Source organism: Platichthys flesus, chromosome 17, assembly GCF_949316205.1.
Source record: "Platichthys flesus chromosome 17, fPlaFle2.1, whole genome shotgun sequence".
Taxonomy (NCBI): domain Eukaryota; kingdom Metazoa; phylum Chordata; class Actinopteri; order Pleuronectiformes; family Pleuronectidae; genus Platichthys; species Platichthys flesus.
The window spans coordinates 5,179,139-5,205,264 of record NC_084961.1 but is presented as its reverse complement, the minus strand read 5'-3'; the positions used below and the strand labels follow the sequence as shown (position 1 = coordinate 5,205,264).

The following is a 26,126-nucleotide window of genomic DNA, read 5'->3' as shown; positions in this document are numbered from 1 at the left end:
TTCCACTGGTTCTAACTAATTAAAGAGGCTTCTGGCAGCAACAGGAAATGACTGCTGTACAGTGTGGCCAGGTGGTTGTCGTATTTGTACGATAACTTTGGCCTCTGTACGATCGATAACTCATCATGTACGATCATTGGATCCTTTTCTGACACCTGGTATTATCAGTTGGAATCTGGATATTGAAATCGCGTCTGTGTTTACGCATCTCTTCTCACGTGACGTCTTTTCAGCCAATCACACTTGTGATGATGAACACAGGAAGTCCCGCCTGTCTCGTGTTTCAAAATAAAATAAAAAGGAATAGTTTCTGTAACTAAATCGCTTCGGAATCTCGACACTTCGAAACGTCGGTATTGAGCTATCGTTGTTTTTTTTGTAAGTAAACTTTTCAAAATGTGGAAAAATAACCACATTAGCACAGAGTGTGTTTAGTTTGATGATCTGACACATTAAGTTGTAATAGGATTCGAAACATCCTTCATTTTACGCTACGTTCCATTAAACCTCATAGCTTCCTGACCCCCGAGTCGGTAGCTGCAACTGGAAGATCGGAAGCACCTCCCGAGACTTCAAAATCCAAGATGGCCGCTCCGTATAGCAACAGTAGTGGAAGCTCTAGTTTTTATCCTGTGTAGAAATATGTTTATCTTTCAAAGCCTGGTAACACTGTAAAAACATGCATGAATATAAACGTGTAAATATTCGTAAGTCAGGAACAGACAAACATACTTATTATGAATCATAAATGTTACAGATGCTGAAGCTAGGGCTAATTTTAAATAAACTTGTTTCATTCTAAATACAAAACCATTTTCACCATTCTACCAAATCTATAAGTGGATTATGACAACTCTGACAACCCAGAGTAAGTTTCATGATGTATACAGCACTAGTCTATTTAATATTTAAGTACTTTACATCATTTTTAAAGGGGCTCTTATCAAAAACTTTTGATCTGATTTTTATGCCTTACAGTAGAAACAGATCCAATTTTTCATTGACTTTTACTTTGAGAAAAAATTCCTTCAACTTCTGCAGATGCTCTAAATGTGGAGCAGCCGAACGAGCAGCTCCGGGGAGATCACTCCTTAATTAATGAAGTCAACAAGAGCCTTGGTGTTGAAGGAGAACTGGGCTCAACGTTTCAGAAGAGAGATGTTTAGAACCAAAATGCAAAGAGTGGCCCACGGGCTGCAGCTCCACTGTTCACATCCACAACCGAAAACACGATGCATTCACACAAACACCAGCTGATACTCACGCTCTCGCTCACACTCTGCACGCTGCATTGCTGTGTAGCCACAGGCTTGACCTGCATGAAACTGGATCTCATCTCAGATCGGCCTCAGGTGGACAGCACGAGGAGGGGAGGACGACCACCGCTCACACAGGACGGGACTATTATCCAATTACACAGGTGAACTCTGTCCAGAGGAGAGTGGAGGTCTCTTCACAGAGCGAGGGAGCCGCTCTCTCTTACCGGCGTCCTGGGTCTTGTTATAGAGACAAAGTGTGAGTGGAGGTGGTGGAGAGCTGCTGTGCGTGACAGAGAGAGTCTCTCCTCTCTCACCCACCACCCACTCTGAGGAGGAAGGAGACGGAAACAGGGAGGAGGGGAGGAGGAAGCTGAGGAAAGTCCCTGTGACGTTTCCCTCTCCACCCTCCTATCGGCCCTCTGCTACATCTCCTTCCAACGTTGCCTCCACCTCCTCCCTCCGTCACTACCTCACTCCTGTTCTCCTCTGACATGGCATCCCTCCTTCCACCTCTGCTCTCTCTTATTTTTGTCTTCCTCCTGCCTCCGTGCCCTTCTTCTCATCCTGTCAGCATCACTTCTAACTCACTTCACTCTTGCCTTTGATTCATTCTTCTTCTTCCTCCTCCTCCTCCGCCCTCGTGCTGTCATCTCCATCGCTGCTCCTTCCATTCACCCTCCTTCCTCCTCGTCTCCTCATTACATCACACCATCCGATATTCTGTTTCATCGTCACCGTCTCCCCCTCCATTCGGTTTTTCCCTAACTTTCCTCTCGGTCTCACCCTCTGCTTGTGTCTCTCTCTCACTCTCTCTCTCTCTCTCTCTTGGAGCATCAGGGGAGAGAGTGGGCGGCTGCAGGAGGCTCAGATTGGGATGAAGATGAGCCAGAACTCCTTTTCCCTCCTCACTTCTCCATCCATCCTCCTTATCCCTCTATCCATCTCCACTCACTCACTTTGTCCTTTTGCTGTGAAATTGCTGACAGATGTGCCCTGTGTGGTTTTAGATTTATCTTTCAAGTGTGCGTTAAAGATCCTTTCTCCTCCTTCTGCTGCTTTTTGTACCGTAAAGAGTAGAAAAGATGGTAAACTGAAGTTATACTCATCACCAGGATCCCGAGCAGCAGAATACATAAAAAACAGCATCTACTAAGATTGTCATTCTTTTTTCGGCTCCGATTAAAAACGAGTTTTCGGAAAATAATCTCATAAGCAACAAATATGTGCTATTTGTGTGTCCACGCATTTTGTCATTGCTGCGCAGACACATAAAATGCCATCGTGTCATTCTCGTTCCTGTTAATACTGATAGATAGTTCCAATATATGCAGCTGCTGTGGAACATCTGTTATGATTCACATCATTTCCCAGTTAAGTATCTGACAGCAAATATATCAACAAGCTTAAAAATCAACCTCCTGCTCGGCTGTTTGACATTTAGTCAAACCGTGACTCAAGTCCCTGCGTGTGTGAAACTCATCCTTTATTCAGACGAGGACCGCTGCCTGCAGGAGTCAGACATTTAAACAACTTGATGAGTTCACAACTTAAGTGGGAGTTTTTAAGTCTTAAATCCCCCCCCCCTGCTCCTATTCCTTCCTGTTAAATGTCAGGTGTGTTTTGAATGACAGCTTCTGGGGGGAGATGCTGAGAAGCTTTTGAGGTGCAGCTTCTAAAGGTTCCAGTTTGGGTCCCGGTTGGCCTTCATCTCAAAGAAGCAGTTTATTTTACCTGGTGTGTTACTTTATATAAAGTACATGAATGTTTTTTGTTTTTATTTATTCAAATGTACAGCAATATTAAGTTGATTAGCAGCTTTTAAGTTTTGATTTTAGTGTTTTGGGTATAGGTGCAGATCTAAATGAACACAAGATGTTTCTGCCAAAGTGTAGCGACAAAAATGATAAAACACAATTGAACAGACCAGACAAAAGCAGAATAGTAAATGCATTCAGATTTGTAAAGCAGTGATATGAGAAAAGAAGGTAGACACCAGCAAGACAAAAAAACGGCTGTTAATAAAATTAGGGTCAGAATCGCAATCAGAGTCAGAGTCAGAGACAAATCTCCCAAATCTCTCCCTCCTTCTCCTCTTCTTCTTCTTCTTTAAATAAAAATGAGGCAAGTGGGTCTGAGATGTTGAGTTCCAGTGCTTCATATATAAATTATAATGAGCAGTTACATCAGTGCAGCATCTAATGAGGATATGAAATACAGCAGGTGCAGACTCTCTCACTCACACTCACACACACACACACTCACACTCACTCACACTCACTCACACACGCACACAGACACACACACACACACACACACACACACTCGTACCAACGCCAAAATTAAAGAAACTAACTGCACTTGAGGTTGAGTCATCTTCAGTCTGCTACAAGTTTAAGCTCTTGCAGCTTAAACAGTAAAACAATATAAATCCACGTTGAGATAATAATCAAGTCAGTGATGTGCTTTATGAAAAAATGTGTCTTCTTTCAGTTAGCTGTGAAAAAACCGAATAAGTATTAATATTTAAATTATCATTTATATTTTACTCGAAAAAAAAAGTATTTTCTGCAGTAAAGTTCAATATATTTTGGTTGCATTTGTGTATTTATAGACAGTTGTGTGGTAAATATCGAGTGTTTTACTTATAACTTCACTCAGATGTTTGTCACTCTGCAGGATGATGTATGTGCAGAGTTTGACACAATGAGATTTAACTGCTGACAGTAAATGCAGTACATGATGAGCTTTTTTTTTTGTATTACCTGTCTTCACACATAGAAATCTCTTTCTTACCAACTTCTCCATCTCCGATATAAATCCTGAAGAAGATCAAACACTGAGCATCAAACTGTCTTTGTTGAGGAGCTTTGAGGCGAAACAGCAACTGATTTCAAATGAAACTCTTCTCGGTAAACAATCAAAATAACCATAAAAAGAGCAGAGGAGCAAATTCATTCCTGTTGTTTCAGCTGCACTTCTACATTATAATCAGGTTTAAAGAATCCCTTTGTGAATATAACATTTCTCAGTCTGATCAGAGGATTCGTTAACTGGATTAATATTAACACTCTGTGTCACTTTCTAATAGACAGGTGTCATATTAATTCTCCCAAACTAAAGCTATGTTTCAGGAGCAGAGAGCAAGTTGGTGGCTGATGCTGCACAGTCAGAATAAAGGTGGACAACATATTGAGTGACATGGAACATTTATGTCTATTGATAAGATTTAGGAAAAACAAAATTTTAACATTTTGAATATTGTTTAGAAGCTCATCTCACTACAAAAGCTACAAGCCACAAGATTATTAGAGGCAGATTTCATTGACACTATTTGAACAATGTGACTGACTCATCTTGTATAAATGTGTTGTGCTCCCTTGGAGAAAGTTACACACTCTGCTGCCCTCTGCTGGGAAAACACAGACACACACTCAGGAAAAGGAGAAGAGAGAAGGAAGATGAAACATTCTCTGACACAACTGTTATTATTATTGTTATATATGTTTGTTTCTGTTTATTCTGCACACACAGCACCAAGAGGCCAAAGTCAGACACAAGCAGATATGACAGGGCAAAGTTCCCCAGAGTTTTTAAAAGCGAAAAATAAATTCTGTCTGATATATAAAAAACTTCAGTAAAATGGTGAGAACTGACTGCAGGTCTGTGATCAGCTCTCTGTTCTCCAGCAGCAGGTTGAATCCACAGTATAACAGCGGACAGGTTGAATATGTGTCTAGGGAGTTTCGCCGCTGCTGTTTCCAAATGCATAAACCCTCCTGATTTCTGCCAGCATCAGCAATTCTTCCTCCATTTTCCCACAGGGAAGCTCAGGCCCTTGTGCTTACTCTCTCTCTCTCTCTCTCCCTCTCTCTCTCTCTCACTCTCTAGTTGCTGCGCTGATACATAATTCAAGCAGAAAACCTTTATTATTCCGAGGTAATGCGTTTTCTCCCCAGCTCTGAAGACTACTCCCGAGATTACAGGGGAAACGGTAAACTGGCAAGCGACCAGGATTATAAAAGCAACATTAGATCGAGGAGCTGACCTTGAGCTCTAATGTTGAAGGTCCAATGTCACAGTGACACCTGAGTAACGAAGGCTGGAGCTGCAGCAGTACAAGAACATCTAATCAAAAGCATTAATACAAGTGTTCTTGTCTCTCGTTGGCCTCGTTTTAAGAATAAATATCAAATATCACTTTAAAGTCGACTTGATCAGAAACCTTGTGATTCAGTAGCCCAGAGCACTTAATCAGTGGATATTCTGCTTTGTGTTCCCCTGCCACAAGATGGCAAAATAACAATCTCACCACATCCACCTTCACAGTAACAAACAGTCTAAACATTAGCCTCCTGACTAAAGATAGGACAATCGATTGAAGAGACCTTGACCTCCCTCCATCTCCTGCTCTGCTCTAACTTCCACTCTGCACGTGATGGAATCATGACGCTGCTGATGTTGTTAAAACCTGAATAAAGTGTCAAGTTGCACAAATGTGCCTCAGTAGATCCGTGCTGCATAGATCATAACACCTCAGCCCTGCTTCTTCAAAGAGCAGCCAGAGCATCTTCCAAAGGCTCTGAGGAAATCTGCCACAAGCTGCAGAGCACGGCAACATGTGAGGAGTGATGGGTGCAGTAAAAAAACACAACTTGAAGTCTGTTGTTACAAATTAAGATGCTTATGCTTATTTTAAACATCACACATGTTATGGTACTATTTCCGAAATAAATATACACATCTACATCTACATCTTTCTATTCTAGAAAACACTTTGTTTTGCTGTATGAAGGGTTAAAAAAGATCCAGAAAATAGCACACACACACATATATATATATATATATATAAATTGACAGGTTTCTCGTTTACGAACCAAAAAGTCACGTCTGGGGGTCAGAGGCCATCCAGAAAGATTCTAGTGTCTTCAGCAGTGACGTGGTGACCCCCCCCCCCCCCGGTAAAAAGGAACAAATCACCTACTGGGTAAAAACCACTTTGACCCCAGATCCACAGTTTCCCTAATGTCCTGTTTTTCCAGATTCCTTCACAGCACTCGGGCAGACAACATATTTCCTCGTGTCGTAGCAGCTGATCATTTCCACTAAAGCAGCTGCAGGAAAATCCCAGTTTGACAGTGAATTTGTAAGCGACACACATTCTCGTATTGCTCACATTTAGATTTTTTTTCAGTTGACAACTCTGGCAGCAACTATGACACATATTTGAGTGAGAAACAGCAGCTAGTAGCAGTGATGATGCTGCATGTAATTATGGTTAAATATTGATGGGTACAGCTTTCCTCTTTCTGGTTTGACAGATTTGTGTTCTGTACACAAAACAAATATCTAAGTTTGACATATTTCATAATTTCCTTTAGGGCCATACCTTAGCTTCTTTTATTTTAAGACTCGCCATTAGTGGAGGACAGAATATTACTTTATTAGGCAGAAATCTCCGTGCGGCTTCTTGGCTGTGGCCTCCTGAATAATAACTGCAATAATTTCTGAATTCTCTTTAATGCGCCAGATAGCCGTGAGGAGCTGAGGACCATGACGGAGGTTGAGCAGCTCGACAATTAGCAGTAAATTAGCCGACACAGCGTGGCTGTTATATCCATTTTACACTCGTGTGTCAATGGGAGATGATCATTAAGGTGACAGAATACATCTCGGTGTCTTTGGACTAGACGGCTGTGGGCACAGGAAGTCCCTCGTGGGGTTTGAGGCTGATTCACTGCTCTTGTGAAAGGTAAAATGTCCCTTCCTGTTTCTGCAGTTTGGATTTAACACCGCAGCTAATGACACGAGGGGAACATTTGACATGGAGGCTGCTGAGGAGACGCCAGTGAAACTATAAGAGACGATGTGAGTCTGATATTAGAGCATATATCTATTGTAGCTATAGATGATGCAACATGTGGATAAATTAGCAGTTTTTTAACAGCATGTACAATTAATGCAGCAGATTTTAAAAAGCTTGATTGGATTAAAACAAGTTATCAAACAGCATTTTTTAACTTTACTCATGTGGGACTGAAACCAAAGCACCAATGTCAAATCCCCTTCTGAGCGTCAAACCCACAACTCCTTCTCTCCACCTGACTGACGCAGGCTCACGTCATCGCCGAGCGGCCTCACCGATGCGTGGCGGTCTAGACAGTCAGGCAGCCGCTCTCTGCAGCAGGCAACCAGGCAGGCAGGAATTAATGAAACCCCCCTCCCGGGATCGGGCTCAGTTCCAGCTCTATACTGTGTGACCCACTTATCCGACAGTAGCTCTGTTCAAACTTTGAGAAGCCACGACTGCTTCCCCCGCTGCGCAACAAGGGGCGAAGAGAGGAGAAGAAAGCAGGAGAGGGAAAGATCCTCCCTTCCTTTACATCGTCATTACTGCAGGAATGTTTCAGAGTCTGCAGGCACGGCGAGGAGGATTTAGATGAAGCAATGAAAATGGTTTCCTTTAATTCTTCTTGATTGTGCAGCACGACAGAGTCTCAGTCCCACATCTGACACATTATAAAGGCTCTAACACAGCGAGGAAGAGAGAGAGAGAGAGGAAGACGAGCACGATGGAGAGCAGAAGGTGATAATTGACAATGTTCCTCACCTCAGCACCATGGGACAGACTCCTTATCCTGAGGGCCGGCGAGGGCTCGGCTGACCGCAGAGGGGTCAGACCTCCGTTCTTCATCAGCTCCCCTGAGGGCGACTTTGGTACAGTCCACACAGGAACACCATCTGAGGACAGGACAGAGCCGGGTCAGAGCCGCTTACTGGCTGCTAGTTAACAACAGAGAGGGGAGGATACTGTATGTTTTACACTGTTGTGTTGTTGTAGTGTGTGTGTGTGTGTTAATGCTTAATTTTAGGTTTGGCAGAATCCAAGAGGGACGAGGGAGAAGAGTCCCACGCCTCCTACACATCTCCCACATTCAATATTAAAGTTCTCATAAATGTTATCAAGCTGAGGGTGTGTGATGGACAGAGACTAGACAACAGGAAATTGTGTGTGTGTGTGTGTGTGTGTGTGTGTGTGTGTGTGTGTGTGTTTGAAATGTAATATTGGCTCTTTATTATATCCTGGATCTGTTGCGATGTGCTGATTCACCTCAATAAACAGAAAAAGCCAAAAAATGACGTTTCATTTTCACTTCAAGCCCCAAACAATAAACTGCAGGGATATAAGAAACCTACGTCCAGGACTGTTTGTCTGATCAACAGTAACTGACCTGGAAGCAGCTGCAGTTATTACACTTATATAGGAAATAAATAGCGAGAGAGCAGCAGACTTCTACTGACTTTGGACGTCAAGAGGTGATAATTTAACACCAGGGTCGTTTTTTGAGGCCAGAGTTTGAAGTGCTGTTCAGCTAAATCTCTACAAGTGACTTTAGAGTCTACAGCCACACAAGCAGCACTACGAGCTCAGAGCCAGTGTATTGTCATGTGTTCGATAATGTTTCTTTTCTATTCTATAAATGAACTCTTGGCATTTAAATGTTTTTTTTTCATAAAGGAATTTCATAAAGTATTCAAACCTCTTCTCCTTTGGCAAACATTGTGAGAGTTGATCAAATTACCCTTTTGTCCATCAATAACCCATAATGAAGATTATTCAGACCCTTAAAATGTTTTCATGGGAAAGTCTCAACCAGCTTTGTTGTTATTTCTTTGTGCATACTCTCAAATTCCAGATCTGAATAGTTCTGTGAGCAAGAGATATATATCATGTCTAATTCCCAGGCATCCAGAGTGGTGGGCAGAAAGGGAATGTTATCCCCTGAAAATATATTTCACAACACAATAAATAAAGTGCGCCAAAGGAGATGGGATCTGAGTACTTTCTGAAGCGACTATGCAGTCCCATTTCAAAGTGCTGCTAATGGAACGGCACCGGAGGCCCCTTCTCGTCTCCAATCCCAATACTGAAATTGGGTTAAACTCTAATGCACCAGGAGGTTTCTTTAATATCCATTAGTGAGAAGAGAGCTGCGCTGACACAAGTCGTGACGCTGCCGAGTCCGGGGCCAGGCTGCCTCCACCGAATGTGCTGCAGCAGCCCTCAGGCCTGTGTTGTAGTCGACTGAGTGACGGGAACACGACGAGTGTTAGTGAACCCGCCTCTACAGAAACCTCTGAGAGCTGTGAGTGAGCTGGACGTACAGTGAAAAGTGAATGTTTGAGGTAATTCTCTGAAAATGTGATTCTCAAGACATTTTCCTGAGAGTTCATTTCAGGATAAAGATATAAAAGGGAGAGGAATGGCTGGTTTACAAAAACAATCACAGACAGATCTACGTTCTCAGAGACGTCACAATAAAGCACCAGAAGTAGACATATTCAGTGGGTTTGGGGGAGGGGGGGGGGTCTGGGCCATTGGATAATAAGCATGCAGGTGAATCCAGAGGCTTTTGCAGATCATACAGTGAAGAGACAAACATTCATGCAGTCGATGTTTTCCAATGACTTCACCTTCCATTTCTGGATTTTGTGATCCATCTCTTACAATACGCGTTCTTCTCTTCTTGCCCTATTTTTCAAATTCTCATTGGGCTGCAGCAGAAGGTAAATTTCCTTTATGGATTTTCAGTCCTTTAAAGGAAAATGTGTGTGGGTGGTGGAGAGTTGGGCTTCAAGCTCTTCAGGGCAACAACAGGGGGAGAAGGAGGGATCCACAAAGAGCTGGAGCAAGCAGCAGAGATCCTCCCTCACTTCAGCTGATAACACACTGTCTGGTTTGTGACTGGCAGGTTTTTGGTGGCAAGATCCATTAAAGGTCCCCTGACTCTCTCGAGCCGACACAAAGAAGCTGCTGTGGTTCTGTCGTCAGAGGAGCCGGGAGGGACTGACGTGCCGGCCAAACCCAGTCCGACCTCATGCTCGGCTCTCTACCAAAGACTTGTGTTGCCCATGCAGTGGCAAAGCTTTCCCGTGTGGTCGTTACAAAACCATTCAGCCAACAAACCCACCAACCAACCAACCAACAAACCGACCAGCCAGCCACTCCCTTTATCAGCTGCAGCAAATCTGGATGCTGCCCATGCCAGTGAACCACGATACCCTTCCCCCGGTTGAACCGAGGATCCTAACAAAAAGACTCCTCACTGAGGTGTGGGGGGTACATGCCGGAAGCGGGGAGCAGCTGGACCCCCACAGGACTTATCAGCCAGGCAGCGGAAGGAAAGAAGTTTGTACTTGCGGCCCGGCGTTCCCACTCCACACCACCCCCTGTCTGATGAACAGGCACAGGGCAGGGGGGTCGCTGGTGCAAAGAGAAGACCAACAAACTGTGAGGACCAGCAGATTCTGGATGGGATCCAGCATACCCAACCAAACCCAGATCCCCAAAAAACCATCTCAAAGTCATGGATGGACTACGCTCAACATTCATCAGGAACCCGTAGGGTTTGAAAGATGGCTCTGAAGTCTTTGTAGTTTGCAAACTGGGAGGAAAACAGTTGGCATCAGTTTGGATCCAAAGCAATTACAATGGTTTCCAATGACCATTGTAGGATCCAATGTAAACGCCTGCCATCGCACAGTATCGGAGCAAGTTATAAACCTCCGGAGCCACTTTCCAAAACCTACACACATTAAGCCCAATTCATGCTTCTGCGTTCTAGCCACGCTGTAGCTACACACGTAGCTAACGCACGGGTCCGAGCATTTATAGTTGTGCTTAGGTGTGTGTGAGACACGCTGCAATTACACAGCCGAAACACTAGGGGTGGTAGAATTTTGTGGAAGTGTTGAGTGTCGTCCGGATGCCGGTTTGCTTATTTACGAAATCTCTGGCGTCTCTGTTAACCTCAGTGAATTCTACTAAGCAGGTCGTGTTGGAGCAGATAGATGTTGAAGTGAAATTACTTTTTCTTAAAGAACTGTAACTAAGAAAAGAAAGGGCTTCAACTCAGAAGCATGATTTGAACTTTAGGATTATAGCTTTAAATCATCTCTACTACTGGATCCTGCAGAAAACATTTCTGTTGCTGTTGATCTACAGTAACCAGGAAACTGTCACTAGATTAAAAATGTTTAATCTCCACTTAACCTGTATTTTGGCTCTACCTTCCCCCTGTAGGGAACACTTAGCTAATCCTAATCCTTGGTGTTATGCCAATAGAACCACCCTCAGGCTTCAAATGGTTTAAATCGAAACAACTTTATTGGATCCATGGTGACCTGGCACAAAGAGGGTTAAACATGGCAGAGCTCCGACATTTTAGGCACCAGTGTGGATTCCTTTGGCAATTACGTAATCCTTCGAGGAGATTCAGAAAGTGCATAGTATACGTCATTATAATTAGTTTTACCCATTCACACGTAACCCTGATTTTTTTTCCGACATGCACATAAGGTCACAGTTTGAAATGCTATCAATGGTTGAGAAGTTCATACACACTTCACACTCATGCTTGTACTTGGCACAACCATCTGGGAGGAGTTACTGGCTTTTCAATGCAACCGGACGGACAACACTTAATAGAACACAACAAAGAACTGCACAGACAATTATAAACTATGACAAAAATGCGAATGGAAAGAAATTTACACTCAAATGCAACGTTCAACAACATTTACTACAAACACGGAAGTTCATGGTACCAATCGGGCAGGGACAAGAGCCCCATTTCAGCTGCCCCAGCTGGCCCTTGCCAATGGCGCTGGGATCTGGAGGAGGGTACTGGAAAGACAAGGGGGACAGGGGAGACGGAGGAGTCGGGGGCTCCAGGAGCAGCACTGGAACGAGGCCCGGGGCAGACTCACCGGAGGGGGCTCCGTGGTCGGCGTGGTAGCGCTGGGAGGCCTGAGACTGAGGTGGCGCCTGGCTGTGGCTCTGGCTCTGTTGGAGGATGTTCAGGCACTCGCCCAGGCAGCTCAGTGTGGCGGCAGATGTGGCTTTGAGTAGCAGCAGGTCCTGGTCCAGGCAGGAGAGGGGGCCTTTGGTGGGTAGGGAGTCGATGGACTGGACCAGGTTCTTCTGTTGGCCCTCGGCTTGGCACATCACCTGCGTACAACAGGGATGCACAGTATTTAAGTATACATACTCATAAACATAATCCGTTTTCAGACATGTACTCTGGAAAAGTGGGTCTGGACATTCTCGGGACTACTGCCTCTCTTCTTCCTCCACCTTCATGTTCATTGTAAGTTAGAAACATCATCAACACGTCCACTCGCTCGCTGTGAATTCACATTTTCCTGCTGTATTCTGGACAATTTCTGGATTTCTTACGAGGGGGCTGGCAGAGAAGGTTCAGAAGAATCTCAGCCACTGAGACATTTGCATTCTAACAAAAGGCCTTTCCAAATAAGCAATAATAATCTATGCTCCCCATCCCGGGGGGGGGGGGGGGGGGGTGTCCAACAGTAAGAGAACAACTGATCCATACTTTTTCTATTATACCCGACATAACATCAATTCTTGTGGCATCTTGTGGTCGTCAACACTGACGTCCACTGATCCACAAAACCATCGGTTGCGACGCCAAAACTATAATAAGTAATAAAACTTCCCCACATGCTCTCACTCTGAGAATTATTCATATGTCTCATCCTAGCAGAGTCAAAATGTATCACTAAAGTAAAAAAATAAAAATACAGAGTCATTCCTCGCTCGCAGGTGATAAGCTTCTCTCCCGGTTCTAATGAATCTGGGTTGTTTATCAGCCTGGAAATGTGGTATTCATTAATATTGTATGGCTTCACGAACACTTGTCCTCCACACGCACCTCAGTCGCACACATCTGTCTGCCTGCATCTGAACGCGGAGCTGTTTCCAAGCCGCCGACAGCAGCGTGTTTATGTGTTAGAGACGTTCATGCGAAGCGAGTTTCTTTTTAGACAAAAGCACCGAGCTCGTCCAATTATTCTGCTAATTAAACCGAGGGTCGCATGTTAAACTCCTCAGGCAGACGGAGCTCAACTTTTTGTTTCCGTCGCTTGTTATAAATAGATTCTTGGTGTTCAGCGAACTGATCCCATATCGTTTCCTCAGCGTCCTTCAAATAATCGTGACGCGCTTTTTCATTCTCACATAGGCCTCTTTTTGTATTTAAATCTATGAGACAGATGTTGATGTGGCTTCTTGATGATGGACAGACATTTTACTGCATTTTACGGAGTTCACACACGGCTGAATGTCGTCATTTACCTTTTTACTTTACATCGTGACAGTTTTCTCCATTACATCAACATAGAACACTTCTCATGCAAGTGTGATGAGTTCAATCTGACCGATCTGCTGCAGCGTGAGATCATCAGGGCTCTATAACATATTCATGATGGGAACATTCACTATGGATCGTGAAGCTGACGAGGGGATTAGGATGCAGAGGTGGCTCCAGATGTTACTCTGGATGTTTTTCACCATGAGAAATGAACTTTAATAAAAGTCAGACTGGAAGATAAGATTGAACCAGATGTGGACCTTTAAGGGTTATTACAAATCGGATAATGATGACATTTGTCTCAGGTATTTTGTGAAGAACTACTTTTTACATCAACGTGTTCAGTCTAAATGACGACAGGTCCTCCACACCATAGATATATATAAAGTCTAGATGTCTCGACCAATGGAGTCGAACGTCCGCACATGGCGGCCATCTTGCCACAGGCAGCTCGCCCACCCATAACATTGTGTTGTAGTGGTACGTACTTTTTAAATAACCATAACTGGCTAAATTCTCAACCGATTTTTAAATGGTTCGGTTTGTTACAAACGTCAGAGATGTAGTTATGACACTGCATACTTATGAATAATTATGTTATTTACAAAAAAATAGAATAAGGTTCCATATAGGTACAAGATTTCCCTTTACAAATATACAATCAAGATTTTTTTGGGATTTTTTTATTTAAAAAGTACATGTACCACTACCAACACAATGTTATGGGTGGGCGAGCTGCCTGTGGCAAGTTGGCCGCCATGTGCGGACGTTCGACTCTGTTCACCGGAAACGTGGATGAGACATCTAGCCTTTATAGATATATATCTATGCTCCACACGGCAACATCTATGTTAGACTTCAAGTCATGACATAAAAAAACTGATATAGTTAATAACCTGAGGCCAAACAACAATGATAGCATCACTTCCATACAGCGTTAGGACAGCTGTGAAAACACACTGTATCGTTCAGTTGGTGTCTGATACAGGTGTCTCTCTATATGCCAATAGAGAACATCTCTATTTATACGTTCATTGACTGTATCATAGGCATCATGCAACATAACACTGATGTGTGCTGAATTAGATTTAGAGGATGTATAACTGCATCTGTGCTTGACTAATGATACCAGAAATCAGAGCTGCCTATATTCTCCTAAGTGGCCTTTGGCGGGTGGCAGTACATAAAGTGTGTTGCCATGCAACCATATAACATAGTCGAAAAATAACCCAGCTCACTAGGTTTAATGGTGCCGAGCAAAATGAGACTGAGACACCTTTTCTTGACAGAAGCAAATCATGGCATTTTCCCAGAAGCATGAAAAACGCCTGTAGTGGCAGATTATCAGGCCGAGAGAGACGCAAGCATGAGAGAAAGAGGACGAGATGAAAAGAGATAAAATGAGAAAAATAAACAAAGTCTGAAAAATTAAAGAAACCAGGTCTAAAGAGTAAAAGCTAAATGTGAAATAAGGTTAATCCCTCAGAACACCTGACAGAATAAGGACACACAACACAAATCCTTCTACAGGTCCTGAGTGTAAAGCTGTCAGCAGGTAACGATGAAAGTAAATGAGCCTTTAACAAGAGTCACCTTCAATCCACCACACTAACACTCCTAATAAATGTTCTGCATAGAACTAATTCCTTCTCCCTTACATTAAAACACAGACAAGCTCATAAATGTCAAAAAAGACAAGTAATAATGCATAGAAATTGAGTTTTGAATTGATGTTGTTCTCTGTGATACAGTTAATATTACAAAAAACACATTTCTTTAGTTGGTTTTAAAGCAAAGGTTATTCTAGTGGACATGATTATAAAAGAAACACAAAGCTAAAGAGTCAGAGGGCTGACGGTGAAGGCAATTTGGTTGTGTTGTTCACACATATAGAACACACACATGCACACACGTACACACACACGCATATATATACATGCACGCACACACGCACACTCACACCTCTGGAGCCAAGAGGACCAGTGCTGCTTCCAGAAATAGCCTAACCCAGTGATCCAGCTCGGCTGCAGCAGAGTAAGTGCCCAGTGGGGCTGCTGCACCGGGAGGCGTTTGATGAGTTTGTGCCGTGACAAGCAGGCGCAGGAGAGACAGTGATGTGGACTGACTCCCACTGTCACACACTCAGTGGACAGACAGATGCATTCAGGGACAGACAGACTGATGCGAGGAGACAACACGACAACGACGTGATCACGAAAACACAAAACCAAGGCAACATGCTGCTGCTTTACAGAGAAGTCAGCGTGAAAGTATTTATAATGTTTTAGCCCACAATCGTTAAAATGAAGCTAAATCCGGAAACACTACAATTAAACCTCTTTTACACCAAAATGTATTTTTTTTAAATACAGGTAAATCTAGAAAAAAAAGGTTATTCACTCTTTTCCCATTGAGAAAAGAGGAGTTTGCCTTTTTTTTGGCTTTCTTCCCGGGTGAGTCATGCTCCACGTCACGAATGCGTCAGAAACAGAAGTGACAACACACAACAGATGAAAGCCCCCATGGAAAACCAGTGACAAGGTTTCTGGTGGTTTACACTTTCATATCTGTTACCTCAATCCCTTTTTCAACTCTCACAGAGACTGAACCTCCATCTAAGCATGATACAAATGAAATGATTGCTGTTTTGCCAAGATGTAAAAACAAAAAAGAATAAATATGTTTCGTTAGAAGCAGTGAAGGCCATCAGTCAAGGAAAAGAAATCCCTCATCTTCCATTTCATCATCGCCATTTCTCGATTATTGTATTTTCTCTAGGCAAGCGAATCGGCTGTGTCTACTTCCTGTTTAGGTGAATGATCAGGGGATGTGCATTTCAGGGTAGCTAGTCTGAACAGGGATTATTATTACACCGAGCTAAATCATATTTGTAACGCACGTAGCTTTAAAGTTCTTTATTGTGCCGCTTGTTATTGCTGTTCTAACACCTCGCGCGCTGAGCCTCAGATCCAGGCGAGTCAGAAACAACAATCACGCATCTGAGGAGTCCGACTCTGTGGTGTCTCCCGTTGTGTCTCTGCCTGGTTCAGCGAGCGCTACGGGGACGGAGACCTACAGGACAAATCGGAGGCAGGAGATCCTGTGGAGATTCACTGATATGCAAGAAACACTTTCCCTGCACGACCCGAAAGCTGCTGGACAGGAAGAACCAGAGCGGTGTTTATGATTGATATCAGCAACAGTGACCAGGAAATAAAATGGATAACGCAACATCTTCTGCTTGGCGATAAATCGGCTGATAATCAGCACGCTGCAGGTTTCCGGTCTCTGCTGTGACCAGTGGTGTATTAATCACAGAGCAAGCAGACTCCAGCAACCCCCGGGCCCTTTGCCAGACCCGTCACACGAGTTTATGAGCCTGTTATGAATAAAGGGAAGGAGAACAACGAATGATGAGAGGAAGGAGGGGAGGCGGAGGGAGGCGGAGGGAGGAGGAGGCAGGAGGAGCAGTGGATGCTGAGCGAGAGATGACAAGAGGAGCTAAGTCTCAGATAAGAATCAGGTCACAGGAAGCGGCAGCTGAGCTCGTCTGGACCGAAAAGAAACGTGAAGCAGAACTGACTAAATGAATCGCCCCATCACAGAGGGGCCTGGTTGTCTCTGTCTGAGGAGACAACACTGGCACCAGAGGAGAGTTTGTTTTGCTTAATGATCAAACCATCTGCTCGCTATTTACTCAAACTGTCCCAGGTCGGTTTGAGGGAGGCAGGCGCTGCCCCTGAGAGGTGAGGAGTTAGTCTCCGCTCACGTTGATCGCCGGTTGCTCTCTTTTTTTTATCTGCCACAGAGTGAATCATTTAGGGGAGATATTCTTAGCAGAGCGGCGCAGACACACAGCGTGACGCATCCGAACGGGGAATTTAACAAGTGGAAGCCAGGCAGGTCCTCAGAGAGAGAGAGAGAGAGAGAGAGAGAGAGAGAGAGAGAGAGAGAGAGAGAGAGAGAGAGCTTTGCATGAAGCACTGATGCTCGTCAAGGAGTCATCCGGAAGACGAGTAGAGGAACCAGATGATCTGCTGGGGTGAATACCACCTTTCTGTGTTTAACTGGTGGTTTGGCAGAATATTCCCAACTGCTCCAGTTTGACTGAAGGTGATCAGATCCGACTGTGAGGTTTCAATCACACGCAGGTTATCAGGCAAAATGTGTGTGATTCTTTTGTCCCTGTGGGGTGTTGACTAACAGACAATTCACAAACTGAGAATCATACAGGTGAAATATTGTCTTAAACTTCAGTGAGCATCGAGATCAAAACCTTTGCTGAATAAAAACTAAAGCAAAGACTCATTTATGGTAAACAATAGATATTTATACAGAAAAGAGACGGAGCCTTCTGTCCGTATTCTACGTTAATTTCTTCTGTATTTTTACGATTAACTTTTTTGTAAGTAAAGGCAGCATAAATAAGCCTTAAGAAGATAAAGTAATACCAGTAATAACTGCTGAAACAGTTTGTCGTATTTAAAAATATGTATTCATTTCCTTCATTTATTCAGCAAGACAAACCTCCAGTGGTTCAGGCTTTTGAAATGCAATGGTTTGCTGCTCCTCCTGCGAGGATCATACGTCAACCTGTATTCTCATCATCTGCACCAATAGTTTACAGCAGCAGAAGCATTTTACATTTAGAAAGGCTCCTGTCGCTCCTGGTCCAAGCCTCTTTCACCTGTGAGGACATTTCATCTCCATAATTCAGAAGCAAGGTACACACACAGGCTTCCTGGTCACAATCTGAAAACCACATTTCATCTCCAAACAAAAAGGGGGAGGGCAAAAGCACTGCAGCTGATGGATCTGCAGTTTGGCAGCCAGGTACACAAACATATATTTGTTTCTGTATCTTTTTCTCTCGACTGCCTTTGACTTCAAACTAAGTCACATACTGATGGTATTTTTAATTAACTACGAATGTGCTTGCACAACTTTAAATGTTTAAACTCATGGAAATCGTGGCAAAAACTATTTAACTGCTCAAGCTCTGCTCCAAATTCATTCAGGGATTAAATAATATGAAATGTTCCATATGGACGAGCTCAGTCACTTCTCTGCGCTCATCACCTTCTCAGTTCATCTTCTTTGCCGACTCATCTCATATGTTGATGATGACTGAACACACTCCACCACATGGACCCTGAATCCGCAGCCTAAGCTCCACCAGCTCCTCCCTCTGTCACAGACATGTTAGGCAGTTATTGATGTTCTGCACACCGCGAAAATGCCAACAAAGCTAAAGGTGGGTGCTCTGCAGTCAGAGTCAAGGCTGCCAGGTCGCCACAAATATCTGCTGAACTCACTGCACCACGGTCCCACCTGAGACCAGAGGAGAGGCTCCGGAGGACAGAGGCCACGCAAACTGCAACTGCAGCTGGACTCACTGAGGACAAACTGGGTCCATGTTTAAAATCTCTTAGGACTTAACTGCAGTGTATGGGTTCTTTTTGAAGTTTCATCCATTATCTGTTCAGATATCACTGGTGGCTATGTTTCCAGATCTCAGCAGAAGACGTGGTGACTGCAACAACGTGATCATAACCGGTATATATAATGAAAGTGAGACCAACTGTCCATTCACGCTGCCTCAGCCTGTTTACTCTCACACCGTGCAGACAACCGTCATTCCTTTTCGACACCCACCTCTTTGACCTCCAGCAGCCGACCCGGGTAATGACTCTTGGCCCGCCGAGCCGCAGCCGGAGATTTGTGGTGGGTGATGGAGACGATGTTGCCGGGTGTGGGCGTGGGGCCCAGGTGCCTCTGGGAACCCGGGGATGAGGATGGGGTTAGGTGGGGGAGCAAGGAGAAGCTACGGGTCCGACCGGAGGACGAGTAGCCCTGGAGGAGGGATGGAGGGAGGGAGAGGGTGAATGAACAGCAACAGCATGAGCTATTAATGTTGGGTAAACAAATAAAGGGCTAGTAGCTATTTTGATATCAGCCATTAGTTGGCCAATATTAACCTCTAGCATTCTTCTTGGTTCTCAGATCAAAGAGAGATGCTGCCCTTCACTGTAAAACAATAACATTTAAATCAGGCAAAATCTATGAAGCTAACAATAATTATTTAGAGTTGGCAGGTCGTCAATGTTCTGCTTGTTATCCTTGAGGAAAGTACTTCAAGAAACAAAACAATAAATCAATAAAGAAAATAGCAGAGCAGCATTAATAGAATCATTATTAATAGATTATTTGTGTAGATGTATTATTTATGATCCTGTATCACTGTATATTTGCCTGTAAATGCAAATACTCTGTGAAAATCAAGAGTTTAAAAACATTCTTTGGGAATACAAACGATTAATTCTTCTGATTATTTTAAAGTTTATATCCTAAGGTTCAATAAAGAGATGTAAGTTATTCTTTTATATTATACATGCAACTCAGGTTGGTCAAGGTTCATAACAGAATGACTTTCTGACTTAAAGAGCAACTTAACACCGGGGTGTAACCGTGCGTTGCTGTTTAAAGTTTCACCTGCGTGGCCATAAATGTGAACTGTAGCCGCACCCATCAGTGATGTCACTGTGCACTGGAGTACACGTGCACGGAGCTGCAGGTGAGAGGTTGAACCAATGTTTTTAAAGATATAAAACAAAACTTACAAATCCCTAGAAAGTCCAATAATGTGTCCCCTGATGAGTCTTTACTCCAAAACATTTGTCCCTGACGTGTGCAGCTACGTTTGATGGATTAGAACAGTGTCCAGGTCTGAAGTTTTATTTAAAAAGGTTCCAACAGAGAGGGAGTCATCCATTATGTTGTTTTGTTTCTCTCTGTGCCAAAGCAGCAGTCACATCCCATCCCTCATGCGGACTCCTCCTGCACTGCCCCTGTGTGACTGTTTCCTCTTCCTCCCGCTGACCTGAGCGCTCGCACACCATGTCAGACCAGTATCTCTCTCTCTCCCTCTCTCTCTCTCTCATCCATCCTCGCACTCCATTAGCTTACAGCAGCGCAGCGAGGGACCAGCCACCAGAGATTCATCCTCCAGGAGACACACAGAGGACTGGTCACTGCCGCCGTGAGAATAATATGGATCAAATAAACACCTTCCAGCCCGGCCCACTGCTCACCGAGAGGGACACAACTCGCATTTGGTATTTTGCAGAGACGTTGCCAGCTCTGCAGAAAAGCAGGCAAATCAAATCTCTGCCCAATGTGCGGTTGTAGCATGTCACATTATGATTTGGGATAGTCCCTTCATTGTTATTCTGCTTGTTTGAGTTGATATTGTGGTGCAATAATATCACATTAATACAAACATGTTAATATAAGCGTCAGAGGTTAATATAACTGCATAAGAACATTCTCCTGATTAGATTAGATGCAGCCAAACAGTAAATAAAGTGAGTTACAGTAGGTGGGTCCTTGTGTAATCATTTTAGCAGGAAATAATCAGCTTACATGAGAGAACACTGTCGTATTGTGCAAGGCTTTGGGCCACGAGTCGTGAGTAAGCAGAAAAGGAGCCGTGCTGAGAACAGATCGACACTCTGAGGTTTTGTCCTCCAAATCTGGCACAGAGCCCCGAGTGTTTCCGTAAACTGGAAGATGTCCGACCGAGAGGAAGAGGAAACGAGGGGCAGCGATGAGAGGGAGGACGGAGGTGGAGAAGTACAGGCGAGAGCAACGCAGAGAACATAACACCTATAAACTAAAAGGGAGGTGTAATCACATCACACAGCAGGGGGTCCAGCTCTTTTGGGCTTGTCACTGTAGACTGTGGAGCTTGTGACTCCGTTGAAAAGAAGCAAAGTCTGATTGCGACCCCACGTCACAGGTTCTGGTCTCAGCGTGAACATTTACTGGTAGTGATTTCCCTTTTCCCTTTATTTGAAAGGGTTTAAGAGGTTCGATACAAGTGAATATCCACCACTGCTCAAAATCAGGAAGAATGAATATAAATGTATTTCTTTAGCCTGCAAAAAAACTCCCTCTTATCGAGTCATTTGCACGATTTGTCTCCAAGAAGAAAGATTTTACATTACTAAAGGAAAAAAGATTTGAAAGCAGTTAATATTATTATTATAAGCAGTAGGAGCATTCAAATTTCTGGTTATCAGTCAAGTACACTTAAATGTCAAACTGTGAAATACACGTATGACATAAATTGTCCATTTGAAAAGTAGTGGTGTGACTTAAGTTCTTTCTGGGTATAAAACACTGTCTCTTCTGCACAGCTGCCCTGTGGTCACTCGAGCGTGGGCGGACTCGGCCCCACGTGAGGCAGCGTGGGTCGAAACCAGTCAGCTGCTGACCTGTCATTTTCTACACAACAGGGAACAAAACCAATTACGCACTTTTCTGCGTGCTGTTCAGGAACAACCTTGGTTCAAAGTTGCTTTCAGATAAAAGTGTCAAGTGATTCTGTTTCAGGCCTTAAAGGTTTATTATTGGGAAAAGCATCTGAAACAGATTATCCCCCCCCCCCGTGTTTCAACATGTGGAGATTTTAGCTCAAGCTGAGTTTGAAGCCCAGGAAAGACAAACACAGCGATAGAGCCTGAGCAGAGAAATAGGCTTTAGTCAAGCAGAAAGTAAACAACACTACCAGGAACTCAGAGGTCCAGGGTTGGACTCATGTGCCCTTCCTGTCAGGAGTTGGTGTGTGTATGTGTGTGTGTGTGTGTAGATTCAGCTTCACAACAAAAAAAGCAAGCTCATGGTTCACGATCGATTCATCAGCTCGATAACCTACAACTACCCAATCGAGCCGCCCCTCCTCTCCACCTGCAGCCAGCTTCCCGACACACCTGTGCGTCCTGGGTCCAAGACAAACAGCTCAAATGCCTGATATCTGCTTCAAGGACACATGATTGTAAAGCCACAGACTGATCCGCTTGTCTGTTTCTCCCTTCCACCAGCTCTGCTCACACTCACGCTCAATGCACGACTAGTTCACTCATTCAACTGTGCAAAACTCATTTGTTTGTGGAATTAATATGTCCCTGTAATTTCAATAAGCTTTGTATGTTTACACTGTACATATAATTGCTGTTTTCATATTTGCATATGTTTATATTGTATATTTACTAATTCATTTATTATTTTATGAAGCACTTAGCTCATCGTGGGACTAATAAAGGAATATCCTACCTCACCCACAGAAGTACCATCAGTTCGTTACCCCATGCAGATTTATCCACACACCAACTACTGTATTATACAAAAAAAAAGTTTGAACTTCAAAATGTAGTATTCTCTGAAATACGCATTTATTGCACCTGCAATCGATCGGCAGCATAAAATGACTCAGCGCTCTGTGATGCAGCTTCTGAGCCTTTTTTTCTGATAAACAAATCCTGTTTAAATTATTCTGCCCCAGCTCCCGCGATCAGAGACGGTGCAGAGCCTCCAGCCGCTGGCAGCCTCATCACCAGAGTAGCTGCGATAATGATCTGAGAGGCAGACAGTGCGGCTCAGGGAAGGATTAGACCACAGCAGTGGGTATCGCCACAACAGCTGCTGCCGGGGAAAAGCCCCACAGTCACCGAACAGGAACCAAGCGCCCACTCGGCTCCGCAGGGCAGAGGAGAGACAAGAGAAAGACAGAGAGAGGCCACTTCTTCCTCGCTTATCCAATTTTCTCTCATCTTTTGATTGCTTTTCTCATCACGGCTGAGCAGAGTAATAGGACCCCCCCATCCCCCGGCTCCAGATGTGCAGCAGTTTCAAGTGTTGAGGAGATATATACATGTTGAATAAGCGAGTCGGCAATGAGGCATTATAATGAGGCTGTAGTATTTAACTGTTTAAAAAGACACATGAAAGAATGCCTGTGTGTGTTGTGTGTTGTGTGTTGTGTGTTGTGTGTGTGTGTGTGTGTGTGTGTGTGTGTGTGTGGACCCACCAGCCCCTCCTGGCCTCCTCCTGCTCTCTCCACACTCAGGTGCTCATCTGAGCCCTTCAGTTTCTTCACCTGAAATCAAACAAACACACAAAGAGCGAGAGAGAAATGAGATGAGTCACCTGAACAACTTTGAGTAGAAACAAAACAATTGTAATTTCCTCACAACAGGAAACAACTGGACCATTAAAGGGTCGTTAAAACTGTAAATGAGGGAATATCTTTGATTAGTCCTGTTTATTTATCTGGTAGAGTCACGGAGACTTGGACAATCCAGACCAAGGTGCATTAAGGCTGTTGTGGCTGCTTGTTACCCAACACCTTGATAAGACGCCTTGACTTCCATTCTTTAGTTTTAATTTGTTAACTATTTGTTCAGACAAAACTTTCTGAAAGTTAAGCCCAAATTTGCTGTAAAGTCACAGTGATATATATATTTAACTACTTGTCACCTTCACACATTCATACGACAATTGAAAGTATTTTTATATTACAGAGACAACAAACAACCCCGCGTCAAGAGAAGGAGTCAGAGAGTCATGGAAACTACGCTTTCAACCAAAATCTCTGAATAACTTTGTAAAACAATTCATCTCTTGGAGGAAACATTTACACTTTCCTTATTTTTGTAGCAGCCGTTACTCTTTTGTATACAAACTGGGTGGATACAGTAGGAACATCTATTGATTTAATGCAATCAAATACAACCAAACTTTAATGAGCTTAAACCAGAGTTTAATCAACACCTGTCTGACAGGGTCAATAAAAAAATACATTTAATAAGCTTCAGAAAGCTCAGATTTACAGCAAGGTTTTATTGAACTATAGCACAGATGTTCCAACTGATAAAGTCCTGCAGTTTCCTACAATGATAAAAGCCAGTGGTATGAAATTGAATCTTTACATGGCATCAATACACACGAGACACAAACTCATCACAAGCTGCATCTCAACAACATCAGCTCGTTCCTTCAAAGCTGCAGCGAACAGCTAAGAAAAGACCTCCCTCCACAAAGTCAATGTGCAGAATCCACTTTATTGGAAAAGTCTACTATGGAAATGATACATCCTGGATTATTTCTGTCCCTTGAGTGCGGCTGATTCTCACATTGTCACGAGCTGTGGTGCAGCGCCAGAAGCAGCTCGATAACAAGCCTCATTCTCCACTGGATCCGGCCAATGGAGAAACACCCCACAGAGACACACTCACGCACAAAGACACACACTCACGCACACAGACACACAGACACGCACTGTCTAATCCCTTGAAACCCACGCTAAACCCCCCCAAAATGCACATGACTAAATATTAATCCATGCAGCCCACGTTAAAAAAAAGAGTGGTTGTGGATAAATGCAGTTAAACTACGTTTGACACAGTAATCTTTCAGAAATAAGCCCACAGAGGGACGTGAGGACGACAGGGACACCGGGGACATTTAGATAAACACTCAAGTTGAAATGAAGCAGTAGGAGCTTGCTTCCATATTAACCTAAATCATCTTTTGTGGATGGAGGAGCTAAATATACTCTCGAATTAGACAAGTTTCACCTGGTGGGTGGAAACTCAGCTCTTCACTCTGTGTGGAAGAAGCTGGGTTTGTATTTTACATCTTTTAATTTCAAATTCTTTTTAAATAGCTTGTCTCAGTTATCCCACCATGCTGAATTTTATAATTTCTCCTTCTGTTAAACACATTTTTCCTAAATTTTCATTAATTTCCTTTCTTTGTTAAACGTTTCCTTTCTTTTTTTAGCAGAACAACGAGTTCTAATGTCAGAGACACGCTGACACATTTCATTAATTGTTGTCTGCGGAGACGTGGCATTTATACGGGTGACATTTATTAACGTCTGCGACTGTGGATTTACTCTGTTTGTGTTCACGAGGAGAAAATGAGAGGGAGTCAGAAAACTAAAGGAAGCTCTGACCAGCACATGAAAGAACATCATGTGGCGCATTGAGACCAAATCCCCCTCGAGTTGACTCAGTCATGTTTTGCTTTCATGCTAAAATGTTTGAAAAAGGTTTCCACCATCTGCTGCAGGTCATTCATCCGCCCCTAATAACTAAGTCACTGGTAAATCCACACCCTTATACTGGCCTCATGAAAATCAAGATTCAGAAGGAGGACATATTTAATATTACAGCTGATGGTTAATGCACACAATAAAACAACAAGGTTTTACAAAGAAAATAAATTAATATTTATGTATAAATATGAAGAAGTATTTGTTTTAGAAAACAGAGCAAAGACGTATAGCATCACTAAGTGTTATTTAGCCAAAAGGTGTTAGTATTCTGTACATTTATAATTATTCAGCAAAGTGATAAAAACAGTCTTTTAAACAGCACTTTAATCAATTACCTGGTTAGATGTATCAACCACATGTCATTAGTTTGTACATTTAAAGTGAGTACTCAAAAGACATAGAAAGAACAGCTAGTTTTCCACGGGCCAAAAAGATGAAGAAAGGAAAAGAGACTAACAAATGAAACTTTTCCCACCGCTTTAAAACTCTGGAGTGTTAACAGAGACTCGGGGGGGAAAGGAGATAACACCGTTTTAATTAGAAAGAGAAGTCACCTTCACATTCAGTAAAAGCAGAACAGAGAGAAAGACAAGGCCGGACAGAACATGATGGAGAACCTGCTCATGTGTAACAATGACCAAACAGCTGAACTCATGAACCTCGGTTTACTGATACAGTCACATTTATAAACACACAGGAGAACAGGAATCCACAGGGAAATGTCCAGGCCTTTTCCTCCTGAGCAACACACAACAACAGCTCAGCCAACGGTTACTGTTAGTGTGTCTGTGTGTGTGT

At 43.4% G+C, this 26,126-nt stretch overlaps 1 protein-coding gene across 2 annotated transcripts in view; it reads right to left on the bottom strand.

Moving 5' to 3' along the window:
- The window catches only part of LOC133972595 (oxysterol-binding protein-related protein 10), a 47,966-nt gene that overhangs the window by 6,470 nt on the left and 15,370 nt on the right, over positions 1-26,126 (bottom strand). The window contains exons 4-7 of one of the 2 annotated variants that reach the window (XM_062410132.1): positions 23,298-23,366; positions 19,085-19,282; positions 12,027-12,267; positions 7,867-7,997 (exon numbers count right to left, since the gene is read on the bottom strand). In XM_062410132.1, coding sequence (XP_062266116.1) covers positions 7,867-7,997; positions 12,027-12,267; positions 19,085-19,282; positions 23,298-23,366 — 639 coding nt within the window. The remainder of the gene's footprint in view (positions 1-7,866; positions 7,998-12,026; positions 12,268-19,084; positions 19,283-23,297; positions 23,367-26,126) is intronic. The other variant, XM_062410133.1, reaches the window with a different exon arrangement.